Source organism: Carettochelys insculpta, chromosome 10 (assembly GCF_033958435.1).
Source record: "Carettochelys insculpta isolate YL-2023 chromosome 10, ASM3395843v1, whole genome shotgun sequence".
Lineage (NCBI taxonomy): Eukaryota > Metazoa > Chordata > Testudines > Carettochelyidae > Carettochelys > Carettochelys insculpta.
The window spans coordinates 17,883,576-17,896,658 of record NC_134146.1 but is presented as its reverse complement, the minus strand read 5'-3'; the positions used below and the strand labels follow the sequence as shown (position 1 = coordinate 17,896,658).

The window sequence follows — 13,083 nt, the reverse complement described above, 5'->3', positions numbered from 1 at the left end:
ACACAGGGAGTTATCTGAACTGGAATTCATTTACAAATTTAACACCATTAACTGAGGGTTGAATAAAGATTTTAAGTCTAACACATTACAAGGGCAGTTTCTCCACCTTTGGTGTTGACACTTTTATATCACATACTATGAACGAGAGACATCCAACTCAATTTGTTTCATTAACTGGTGCTACTAGTGACAGATAAACTTCTTTTCCTTTCCTATATAGCCTGGAATCAGTTATTTCTACTCCAGCCCATCTCTTGAAGTAGGGTTTACCCCTAAAAGTTCATGACCTAATACAATTGTTAGTGTCTAAAGTGCCATGGTATTGCTTGTTGCTCATGATAGCTGTTATTCCTGTGAGAAGCGTGGGGAGACTTGAAGCCCTTATGGTAGATCCACCTGACACAGCTCTCCACAAGACAAGGTTTCTTTAGGTCAGCATCTTAAGTTCCTACTGAAGGTGCCTTTTGAATTTCATCTTAATCAGGGTATGCATCAACCCTTGTTTTATGCTAACCCTCACTGAAGGAGGCAAGACTACATTCCCTAGATATATACAGGGCTCTTAGCTTCTGTCTGCAAAGAACAACTTCATTTCTGAAATCTCCAGGGTTGTTTGTTGCTATGGCTGAGAAAACGAAAAGGAAAGCTATTTTGTCCTGAAAGCTGTATAAAATAGCCTCTGGCATGTCTCTCTCTAATATGATGTTGTGAAAGCCCCTTCTCAGACTGCCAGGGCCAATTCTACAATTGCTGGAGTAGTACCATTAGCAGCCTTCCATGGACTTCTCTCTGATATTTGCAGAGCAGCCACTTGGGGATCCTTACATGCTTTCACTAGGCTCTATTTCAAGCTATGACCACAGATGCTTCTTTTGCTGCAGAAGTCTTCCATGCTGTGTTATAGCAATACCTTCTCATACCCACCTCTTCTCCATGGTAGTTGTTTTGTAGTCTAATGATTATTATGCATTTTTCTGAACCTTTTTCAATGTATCTGTTTTGCAATGAAGCAACCACGTGTGCTTGCAGTGTTCAAGATGTGGGTATACCGTGTATTTATGCAGAGGCAGCAAGATATTCTTTTATTCTCTGTTTCTTAATGATTCACCACATTTTTTTGACTGCCACTGTGCGTTGAATGGATGTTTTCAGAGAACTCTCCATGATGACTCCAAAATCTCTCTTGAGTAGTAACAGCTACCTTATTCTGCATCATTTTATGTGTGTAGTTGTGATTGTTTTCCAGTGTGTATTACTTAGCGTTTATCAGCATTGAATTTCATCATTAATTTTGTTGCCCAATCACCTTCATTTTTTGAGATCATTCACAGTATGGTTGGGATTTAAATACCTTGAGCAGTTTTGTATCGCAGATTTTTGTCACCTCACTGTTTACACCCTTCTTCAAGACCCTTTGTTTCCTTTCTTTTAACGAGTATCAATCTGTGCAAGGACCTTTCTTCCTAATCCCATGGCTGCTTACTTTATTTAAGAGCCTTTAGTGAGGGACCTTGTCAAAGACTTTCTAACACTATTAACTGGATCCCCCCTTTTCCACATGCTTGTTGACCCTCTCAAATAATTCTGGTAGGCAGGTCAGACATCATTAGTTGGGGAAGAGTCGACATGGTATTCATAAAGGGAAATCATGTTCATTTATATGTCTGACATTTCAGCCTGTTGGTCCAGTACTGAAATTACACTTAGCAGCCTGTAATTGTCGGGATCACCTCTGGAGCTCTTTTTAAAAATTGGTGTCACATTAGTTATTTTTCAGTCCTTTGATGCAGAAGCTGCTTTAAAATATCTGTTACAAACCACTGATAGTTTGGTGATTTCACCTTTTTGAATTTTTTTTAAAACTCACTTGTGAATAGTCTGATCCTGGTTACTTATTGTCAGTTTGTTCCAAAACAACCCCTAACTACATCTCAGTCCTCAGATATATCACATTTAAAAAAAAAAGGCTAAAGTTTGGGAATCTCCTTCTAAACCTCAGCATTGAAAACCAATTTCTGCGATGATCTTATCGTCCTGGAGGACTTCTTTAGCATCTTAACCATTCAGTGGCCCCACTGGTCTTGAGCAGGCTTCCTGCTTCTGATATATTTAAATTTCATTTTGCTACTTTTGAGTTTTTGGCTATCTGTTCTTCATATTCTTTTTTGACCTTCCTAATTATATTCTTACACACCATTTATCAGAATATATGTTTCTGTTTTCCTAAATAGGATTTAACTTCCACTTTTTAAAACAATGTCTTTTTATCTCACTGCTTATTTTACTTGGTCAAGCCAAGCCACAGTGGCATTGTTTTTGTTCTCCTTACTATGTTTTTTAATTTGGAATATACATTTAAGCTGAGCCTCTGTTATGGTATTTTAAAAAGTTTCCGTGTAGCTTGTGCTTTTGGCACAGTACATTTTAATTTCTGTTTTAACTAACCTTTTCATTTTTATGTAGTTCCCCTTCCTGAAACTAAATGCCACAATATTGGGTTGCTTGTGACGTTTTTCTCTTAACAGGGATGTTAAGTTCAATTATAGTATGGTCACCAGGCTTGCTAACAGTTAGGTAAGGCAGGAAAGGGGTCAACTGCCCAATGGCCCGGTGATACAAAGGGGCCCAGAGCTCCCAGCTGCCACAGTAATGGTGTCCAGAAGTTCTAGACTGTTTAAATTGCTACCCGATTGCTGTGGTTTGGGTGGGGTCAGGGTTGTCAAGGTATGCATGGGACTGAAAGCTGCCTTGCTTCAGCCCTGCTCCTTCTGCACAAAGCCACATCCTTTCTGGGGGTGCAGAGCACCCGCCCCCCCGCAATCTTACCTAGGGGCACAGCAAGGCTGTAGGCCTCTCTGAAAGTTACTGTTTCCAAGTGGTCTACCTATATTCATCTCTTGGATCAGATCCTACACTCCACTTAGGACTAAATCACGAATTTCCTCTCCACTTGTGGATAACAGAACCAGCTGTTCCAAGAAGCAGTCCTTTATGGTGTCAAGAACTTTACGTCCTGTTTTGCGGTGACAGGTACCCAGTCAATCTGGAGATAGGGAGATTAAAGAGGCTATAAAAATAAAAAAAAAAATCAATAATAATTGGGGATTTCAACTATCACCATCCTGGCCAGGTGGTTGGTAATATATACCTACAGCTATATTCTTATAGCATGGAACTACAGGAAATAGCAACTAGAACAGTGAAAGCAAGAGCAAGTTTGAAGGCCATGGATAAGATCTGGAAAAGCAAAGCAATTAGCTTTGGAACAAAGCTGAGCGCCTTGAAAATGTGTGTATTTAGCAGTATGTTGTATGGATGTGAGGCATGGGTGATAACAAAAGATTTGAAGGGAATAATATTGGCATTCAAAAGGAGTTGTTATAGAAAGATTCTGAGAATAGGATGGATGCAGAAGGTCACCAATGAGGAATTATATAGAAAGATACAGCTGAAAGAGAACCTGCTGCAGAAGGTTATAAAACGGGAGCTACAATTATTTGGGCATATTTATAGAATGAATGACAAACGAAAAATCAAGACTCTGGTATTTGGCATAATGGACGGTTTGAATGGAAGAGGCAGACCCCACAGAGAATGGATAGGTGATACAGTAGATTGGTGCAGAGCTAGTCTACAGAAACTTAAGCCACTCCGCACTGGACAAGGAAAGATGGAAGGAAATAGTGGGAGAGGCATCAGACACCAACGGGTGCTGAGCCCATGGTTATTATTGGTGATGATGATGGAACTACCATCCATCCATATTTTGTGGAACAGTTTGGGATATTTAAGATTTTTACTTTGTTTGAACATGTATTGCTACTCCCACCACCAGCACAACCTGTTCTGTCCTTTCACTATGTATTTTGTTCCCTGATATTACTGGATCCCATTGACTATCCTCATTCCACAAAGTGTCTGTGATGCCTATTATATAAATATCTTCCTTTAATTCAAGACACTCCAGTTCACCCATCTTATTATTTGGACTTCGAGCATTTGTACACAAATACTTCAAAAACTTGTCACTTTCTAGCTGTCTGCCATTGTGATCTGATTGAACGGTATTCTTTTTCATTTGTTGCTCATCAGATCTTAGTATTTTTATCGTATTTCCTCCTCTTTACTGGGACATAGAGAATCTCTATTAATAGACACTTCTCTAAGGAATATTTCTGTTCAATCCATATGCTACCTTTTGGCTTTCCTCAGTCCTTAGTTTAAAAAAGTGCTCTGCAACCTTTTTAATTTTTGAGTGCAAGCAGTCTGGTTCCGTTTTGGTTTCTGTGGAGTGCACTCTTCATGTGTAGGCTCCCCCTTTCCCAAAAGTTTCCCTGGTTCCTATTAAATCCCCTTCCTCCCTACACTATTATCTAATTCACACATTGAAAAGCTACAGTTCTGTCTACCTGGTCCTGTGCGTGGAGCTGGAAGCATTTCAGAGAACTCTACGATGGAGATCCTGGATTTCAGTCTCTTACCTAAATTTGGTTTCCAGGACCTCTTTTCTATCCTTCTTGTGGATACAGATAATTTCCTCTTCTCATTTCAAGATGAAGAATATTTTTTTTAAAAATGATTTTCTCCTGCTCTTTCTCACGCTGTACTTTCAACAAAGGAATTTGTCGTATATATGCATACACAGCTCTTCAAAATTAAGGAGGCAGTACAGCTGGAGAGGACTTCAGTAGCAGGAGGAGGAAAATGCTCCTTCACAGTGAGGCAGTGCCTCTGCTCCCAACAAAGTGTCCATAAAGAGAGTAAAACAGTATGCTGCCTTGTCAACAAAGGAGGATTCTCCCGCAAGGGTGAAAGAGGAGATGCCATGTACCTTTAAGACTTAGGAATCTTGTGGTCAGTGACTGCTTTCTAAATGACAAAGACTTCTACTTGCAGGCTTGGCCAGGCATCTCAGGAGGCATGTTTGCTGCCAGGGACGCATATGACAAATTACAGAATGATTGCCAAGCACCAAATAGCCCTGAACCCCATACTGCATTAATGATTCTCTGAGATATGACCCTGAGCAGATCAGAAGTGACAGCAGTGTTCTGGGAGTAAGGGTGAAGGAGCTGGTGCACAAAGGGTGTGGCGGGGGGGGAGAGAGAGAGAGAGAGAGCTCATCAGTCCTTCCAGTCAGTGCTAAGGGGGGCAGGCACACATCCTGGAAGTAACAAGCAGACCCGTAGTCCCTTGTAGACTAATATTTCTAAAGCCATGAGATGTCATGGGTAAGACCCACTTCGGATGATAGGGAGTAAGCAGTTAAAATCCAGGGTTTATGTGGGGGTTGGGGGGCAGTGCAAACAAAGGAGAAGGGGGAAAGGGAGTGCCTGTCACTAGTAGGACCAGTAGATGAAGCAGATTAAGCAAGATGCATCCCATTCCTGAGAATATCAGAGGTAGGAAAATTGCCCTTATAATGGCTCAGATAGTTGAGATCTCTGTTAAGGCCTAATTTTAAATGCGTCAGATTTGCAAATGAATTACAATGCAGATGTCTCCCTCTGTAATCTTGTGGTAAAATTCTTTTGTAGAAGAATGGCTACTTTCAAATTCATTATTGAATGTCCACAGAGGTTAAAATGTTTTCCAATAGATGTGTGTATTCCAGTTCCTGTTATTGGATTTATGTCCATTCATCTTTTGGTGCAGAGGCTGTCTGGTTTGTCCATTGTACATGGCAGAGGGGCATTGCTGCTATATGATGACGTATATCACATTAGTGGTTGTGAGCCCCTATTATGTGGCTGATTAGGTTAGGCCCTGTGATGGTGTTATTTGTATAGATATTTGGACAGAGTTGGCAACAGGGTATGTTGCAGGGATGAGTTGCTTAGGTTTGTGTTTCTGCGGAATGGGCTGTCGCCACTGGTGAGCATTTTCGTGAGGCTGAGCAGTTGTCTGTAGGAGAGGAGTGACCTGTCACCAGAGGTCTCGGAGTGAGGGATTGTTTTCGAGTGTAGCTTACAGATTGCCAATGATGCGCTGGAGGGTTTTAAGTTGGGGGCTACAGGTGAAGTGGTGTTCTGTTGTTATCCTTGTTGGACCTATCATGAAGTAGGTGACGTCTGGCTCTGTCAGTCTGTTTCTTTATTTCCCCTAGGTGGGAAATTTAAGTTTTAAAAAATCTTGATGAAATTGTTGTAGGTTTTTGTCTCTGTCAGTTGTTTTGGAGGAGATATGGTTGTATCCTAAGGCTAGACTCTAGTCTAGACAATGGATTGTGTGATCTGTCTTGGAGGGTAGCTGGAGACATGTAGGTAAGCATAGTGGTCAATGAATATATGTTCTCTAGTATTGTTGGGGGTATTTTATCTTTCTGAAAACAGTGCTGCTTCTGTTCTAAATACTTGTCATTCATATGAATATGTATTTCTTCAACACTCACTGCTGTGGCACTGAGGCTGCGTCTACACGTGCACGCTACTTCGAAGTAGCGGCAGTAACTTCGAAATAGCGCCCGTCACGTCTACACGTGTTGGGCGCTATTTCGAAGTTGAAATCGACGTTAGGCGGCGAGACGTCGAAGTCGCTAACCCCATGAGCGGATGGGAATAGCGCCCTACTTCGACGTTCAACATCGAAGTAGGGACGTGTAGACGATCCGCGTCCCGCAACATCGAAATAGCGGGGTCCTCCATGGCGGCCATCAGCTGGGGGGTTGAGAGATACTCTCTCTCCAGCCCTTGCGGGGCTCTGTGGTCACCGTGGGCAGCAGCCCTTAGCCCAGGGCTTCTGGCTGCTGCTGCTGCAGCTGGGGGTCCGTGCTGCATATACAGGGTCTGCAACTAGTTGTTGGCTCTGTGTATCTTGCACTGTTTAATGAAAGTGTGTCTGGGAGGGGCCCTTTAAGGGAGCGGCTTGCTGTTGAGTCCGCCCCGTGACCCTGTCTGCAGCTGTGCCTGGCTCCCTTATTTCGATGTGTGCTACTTTGGCGTGTAGACGTTCCCTCGCTGTGCCTATTTCGATGTTGGGCTGAGCAACGTCGAAGTTGAACATCGACGTTGCCAGCCCTGGAGGACGTGTAGACGTTATTCATCGAAATAGCCTATTTCGATGTCGCAACATCGAAATAAGCTATTTCGAAGTTGGGTGCACGTGTAGACGTAGCCTGAGTGTGTTAAATTAGAAACAAATGATTCACACCTGTTTACCACTTTTGTAAAATCACTGCCTGTTACATGTGAAACCTGTACCTTTTATTATGTGTGTCAATTAAAACTTGGTTTAAACTGATGAGGTTTGTACCATGACCAGAAATTTGCTAGGTTGTATGTTAGTGTGGGTGAGAATTAGAGAACAGTAGTTATATTTATAGAGGAAACACGAATATTCTCCCTGCGAAATCAGGTTTGAGTCTTATGAAAGCTATATTTTTGAAGGAAAAAAAGTCTTTTTTTTTTTTTTTTTAAACAAGCAGTGCTATTGACTATCTACTGTACTTGGAAAGTCATAGCAATCGCTGTCTTTGATTCAAAGGAGTTAATCCCTACCAATATTGCCATAACTATTGATTGAAGTTCTGATAAATGTTAAAAAAATTCTAATCGGAGAAAGTTAACAGAAGGTATTAGTGCTGTTTTCAAATTACAGTGGTTTCCAGCTAATTTTCTGGTCACGGTTATTAATTCTGGAAAGTGTTAATTTCTGAATTTCAATATTGCAGATGACCATGGATGAGAAATACGTAAACAGCATTTGGGATCTCCTGAAAAATGCAATCCAAGAGATCCAGCGTAAGAACAACAGTGGTCTCAGTTTTGAGGAACTGTACAGGAATGCATATACTATGGTGTTACATAAACATGGAGAAAAATTATACACTGGACTACGAGAAGTCGTCACTGAGCATCTCATAAACAAGGTATCTAAACTAAATTTTAAGTCAATATTTTTATTGATATGTAAAATGAGCACTGTATAGCTGGTTTGTAACAAAAATTGAAGTTGTGATACAATAGTTTTAAAACTGTTTAAATCATATATAATACCAGTTTAGGATTAATGTTGAGCATAAGATACTCATGTCAGAGGTACTGTTTGTCTATCCTACTAATGAATAATGAAATTTACAAATTTAAATGTTAATGAATATATGAATAAAAAACCTTTCAGTTTAATTATTATATGAGCAATAAAAATAGAAATATCTCCTACACATTCATTTTTTAAAAAGTTTCTTGCTATTGTGTGTCTTTCTTTGGTGAACACTTTCACTTACCTCTTTCAATTTGGCAACTACCGGAATAAGAACTTTCTTGTTATGGGTATGTTCATGAACTAATGAAACATAGCCTTGATGGGATTGTATTATCTTGAGAGACTAGGGAGGCATCATTCAATACAGAAAACCCAATTGATGAAAACATCTTGAACAGGCTGAGTCCGTATATTTCAGTTTTTTTCAAAACATATATGTAATGTAGCCAAACATTTTAAATTCACAGTCCTTTTCATTCTGAAGATTGAGATATTCCATCTTGCTTCAAGCCACAGTGTGACTGTGTTAGTGAGGAAAAGCAGTCACATTTACATCTGGCATACCTAGCTCATGTTGGCTAACCCGTTTTACTTGACACTTTTTTTCTCCAAGTTGAAACAAGGCTGAAGACTTGTTGCTCTAAAGAGCTCAAGCACTTGTGACATAATCAAAGATGCAGCCTGGAGGACAGCTGTTTTTCCACTGTATCCATTGTATGTAGTGGCCAAGGTACTCTGGTAGAATCACACCTATGATGCCTTTACTGTATAATTTAATGTATGGACTGTTTTCCATTTTTGGTTATTCTTTCATGTGAAGAGGTCTTAACTTTGTTGTAGACCACTTCAATCTAAAATATGCTTTAGATACATATTTTCTTACACTAAGTGAATGAAAGGAGAGGCAGAGAATAAAGTAACTATATGATTTTGCACATATGTCATTTATTGCTGTACTAATGCCTCAGTGACATTAATGAATTTGTCTAGACTAGTCATATAACATGGTAAAAGTCTGAGACTTTTAGCACTCTGTGCCTATAAACGCCTTTGTATTGTCCTGGGCTTAGCAGTGTTTACAGCCTGCGCTAGGAGCCTGTCTCTACTATCAAGAGATTTGTCAGTCAACTGAGTTAGCAGGTCTCCCATGGCATTCCACCTGAATCAGTCACATAAGGCTCTCCCATTGAGCCAGGATGGTGTAGATTCCACAATAAATCGACCCAAGCTGTGTTGACTCCTGCTACAGTATTTATGTAGCTAGAGTTGCATACGTTAGGTTGACTTAACCCAGTAGTATAAACCTGCCCTTAGTAATGCACACTTGTGCAGTAATCTTTTGCCTGGTTAGACGTGAGGTCAGAATGATTTTCTTGGGTTGGTTTCCTCGCTTTTGCTCATCATGTATATATTATTTGAGTGTTTTTAAAAACTAAATGAAAAACATACACGTATGTTTAGGAAAGGCCACTTGTGACAACTGCCAGTGACTCGTAATAACAAAAGTTGAATAGAATCAGGTGTGATAGTGCAGCTCTGAATGGGATGCTTATATTTTTTTTCCCATACAATTCGTAGATTTTATCATCTGATGCATGTGAGAGCTTACCACAAACTCACCAGTCTGTTAAATTCATATTGTAAATGAGTAATGAAAGAGTCTCTGTGTACATGCATATGCTTGTGTTCACAGAGGAGTATACCTGTGATTCAGGCCTAATTAAAATTTGTGTGAGTATGTACAATTGAAATACCTTCATAAAAATAAAGCTAATTGTTAAATTTTAATTTTTTAAATTAGTTGTTTTTAAAATGACTACATGCAGAAAATGATCATATTTATATAAAAACTGGTTTCCCTGTACACGTAACCATTCACATGGGAAGTTGACTGACCAGTAAAAGTGCAGGGAAATAACACTTGAATGCAAAAGGCTTCTTGGCTATTTTGTTTGTATTTTTAGTCTAACTTTAAAACCAGTTCGTCTTCCTTTATCTCTGCATTCTGGCTTCAGGATGTGACAAAGTGTAGTTACGTTCAGAAAATTGATTGTGTAAAATGGTGCTCAGTAACAAGTAAAAAGTAGCATTTTAGGAATAGGTGATAGAAGTTGTTCAAGTCTGAAATTAGATATCTCTACTTTCTTTACAGTTTAATCTGTCTGTTTAAATGGAAAGTTTAGTGGAAAAATCATATAATTGATGGTTCCATGTATCTCTTTTTACTATTTAAAAACGTAAGCATATAATTAACGAATCACTGAAATGCACTCTATCCACAGGTCTTCACTTACCTACATCTTTAGGCTGTGTCTACACAAGCCCCCTCCTTTCAGAAGGGGCATGTTAATGAGGGAGTTTGAAAGATGCTAATGAGGTGCTGCCATGAATATGCAGTTCCTCATTATCATAATGGCGGCCATGGCGATTCAAAAGTGCTGCTTTTGAATTGTGCTCCGCCCGTGTAGCCAGGGGCCTTTCAAAATAACCCCCCAGTCTTTGAAAGCCACTTCTTCCCAAAACATATGGCAGTGTGATGCAAGGAGGAAGGGGTGGATTCCGCGCCCTGCCCCCCCCACACCTGCCTTAGCCCCTCCTGTTCCTCTGGGTCCCAATTCAGGGACACTCCAGTGGTAGGCCAGGACTGCCCCCCTTCACTTCCTTCTATTGCTTATGTTCCCCGGGTAACTTGCTTGTGGCCCTTGCAACGTCTTGGCCGTTTTTGTCAGGGGCCTCAGCCTAGCAGTTGCTGCTCTGTCCCAGTTGCTGTTCGTATCGGTGGGAGAAATCTGTTTAGTCCCAAAGATAAAAGTGCAGCATTGTTTTACTTCATCCATTAGGAAAGGGCTTACCCATCCCTCCTTTGTCAGGAAGCAGTTCATTTGTGGGAATTTTGCAGAGACCGTTCGATTAGTCTTGAAATCTCCTACCTTCCGGGGCGAGGGAAAGAACAGCAAATCAGCTGAATGCCTCTTTTTCAAATCACCATGCCTGGTGACTTTGCATTTTCCCGCAGTGGAGGATTCCTCGAATAGACCTATTTATGAGCAAGCATAGCAGAAAATGCCAGCATTTCTGTTCCCTGTAAGGCTTCAGACTGTGCTCTGTCACAGAAGCCTTCCTGATAATCATGAACAGAAAAGCTTTAGTATGGTTTTCCTCCATTCCCACTACTATACAAAGTGCTGCTAAAGGTCAAGTGGAACCACATACCAGCATGGTCCCACCAGCACTGGTTCTCCACCCTATTGGTCCTTTCCAGTGGCAACTCCAGTCTCGCCTCAGTTGCACCCAGATTTGATCCCTCAAGGCCACAGCCAGCTTCTCCATCTAATCAGGTAGTTCCTTATTTAAGGGCCTGGAAGCTCCAAGGTTAAATCCCATAGTGGAGGCTTGCTTGTGGCAAATTTTCCAGGTCTTACTAAGTAGCAGAAACCTTTCTGCCAGGGCCACTTCCCTGTCAAAGTAGACTCATAGAATACTAGGACTGGAAGGGACCTTGAGAGGCCATTGAGTCCAGCCTCCTGCCCCAGTGGAACCTGTTCTTTGTCTGGGCGTGTTAAACTGGGGTCTCACCAATGCGTGTGTCCATTCAGCATATAGTCAACTATTTGCTGCACCTGAAACAGCAAGATTTAACAATTTTCTCTGTCAGGCTTCCCTCTAGAAGCAATACCAGCTTTCCACCCTTGAGTCGATAACTTTTTTTCTAATGACTTGACAGTTAGATTCCTTAAAGCCTGGAGAGTTTATGCTCTGAGTTGAGACACCCAGTCCCCTATTATGACTTGAACTTGTTCTTTTCTAAATGCATGAGCCTTGGCAACACGTTGTTTACTATATCTTTTCTTGGAAAGGGGTTTTCATAATTCCTGTCACTTATGTCAGAAGGACCTCTTAACTGTGTGCCTTTGCATCTGATCCATCATACAGTTCTCTGTAAACATAATGCCCTCCTCTGAGTGTATTTTCTCTCTAAGGTAGTTGCGCACTTTCACATTAGTCCATGTACTTGCTTGTATTTTACCCCAAACCACATACAAATCCAGATGAGTAACAACTACACACATTGGGCATTTAGATGAGGCCTGGCATTTTGCATAAACAGATCCAAACTGCTTTATGTCTATTGCAGATTGGAAGGTCTTCCAGGGACTTAACATAGAATTTCATCTTGGATATCTTGTATCTGCATATGTTATGCTCTAGCAAACATTTGACTAGAGGCAAAGCTGTCTGCTAATGCTACAAGATCATAAGCATTGACCAGCGACATTCCTAGTGCAGATTCCCTATCCTGGACATTTGTAAAGCGGCAACTTCATCATCAGTGCATACTTTCTCTTACCATTATGCCATCAGCTAATATTCTGGTGACCAGGCCAAATTTGGTCAAGCTGTAGTACAGTCTGTGTGCATGGGAACTCTGATCTCCGTGCCTGGGAATCACCAAGAGTCAAATGCATGTATGCAATCGCATGAAAAAGAAAAAAGTTACTAACTTTGAAACTCTTATTCTTTGCGATATGCTATGTGTGCCCTTTCCATGGCTCAACCTTCTAACTCTCTACATCTGAGTTTCTAGAGAAAGGATCTGAGGTGACTCACAGTCAGCTGGGCCGTTTGTTCTTACATCAGTGGTGCAGAGTGGCAGAGGGTGCTCAGGTTGCCCCACTAGGTATTATGAAGGGAGAGCTTTCCAGTATCTATGTGTGCGGTGTGTATCCGTGGACACGTGCAGTACATCTCAAAAAACGATGATTATGAAAGGCAAGTTTTGTGATGTGATTGCAGTCGTTTGCTGTCTGTAGCTGATGTGATGAACTTTATTTGTATCTGTTTTCTTGCCCTTAGTTTATCTCCCGATATCATCTTCAGGAGTCGGGGGTAGCTCAGTGGTTTGATCACTGGCTCGCTAAACCCAGGGTTGTGAGCTCACTCCTTGAGAGGGCCATCTGGGGCAAATTGATTTAATATATATATCTGTCAGGGATGACAATAGGTCCTGCTGTGAGGGCAAGGGACTGAAATCAATGACCTCTGAAGGTCCTTGTAGTTTCATCAGATAGTGAACAAACTAGCTAAAAGTGATTTGAAAGT

General features: G+C 41.0%; 1 protein-coding gene across 1 annotated transcript in view; it reads left to right on the top strand.

The window, feature by feature from the left end:
• CUL3 (cullin 3) overlaps window positions 1-13,083 on the top strand; it is a 116,315-nt gene that overhangs the window by 18,227 nt on the left and 85,005 nt on the right. Inside the window, exon 2 of the mRNA XM_075004223.1 lies at window positions 7,670-7,867. Coding sequence (XP_074860324.1) covers window positions 7,670-7,867 — 198 coding nt within the window. The remainder of the gene's footprint in view (window positions 1-7,669; window positions 7,868-13,083) is intronic.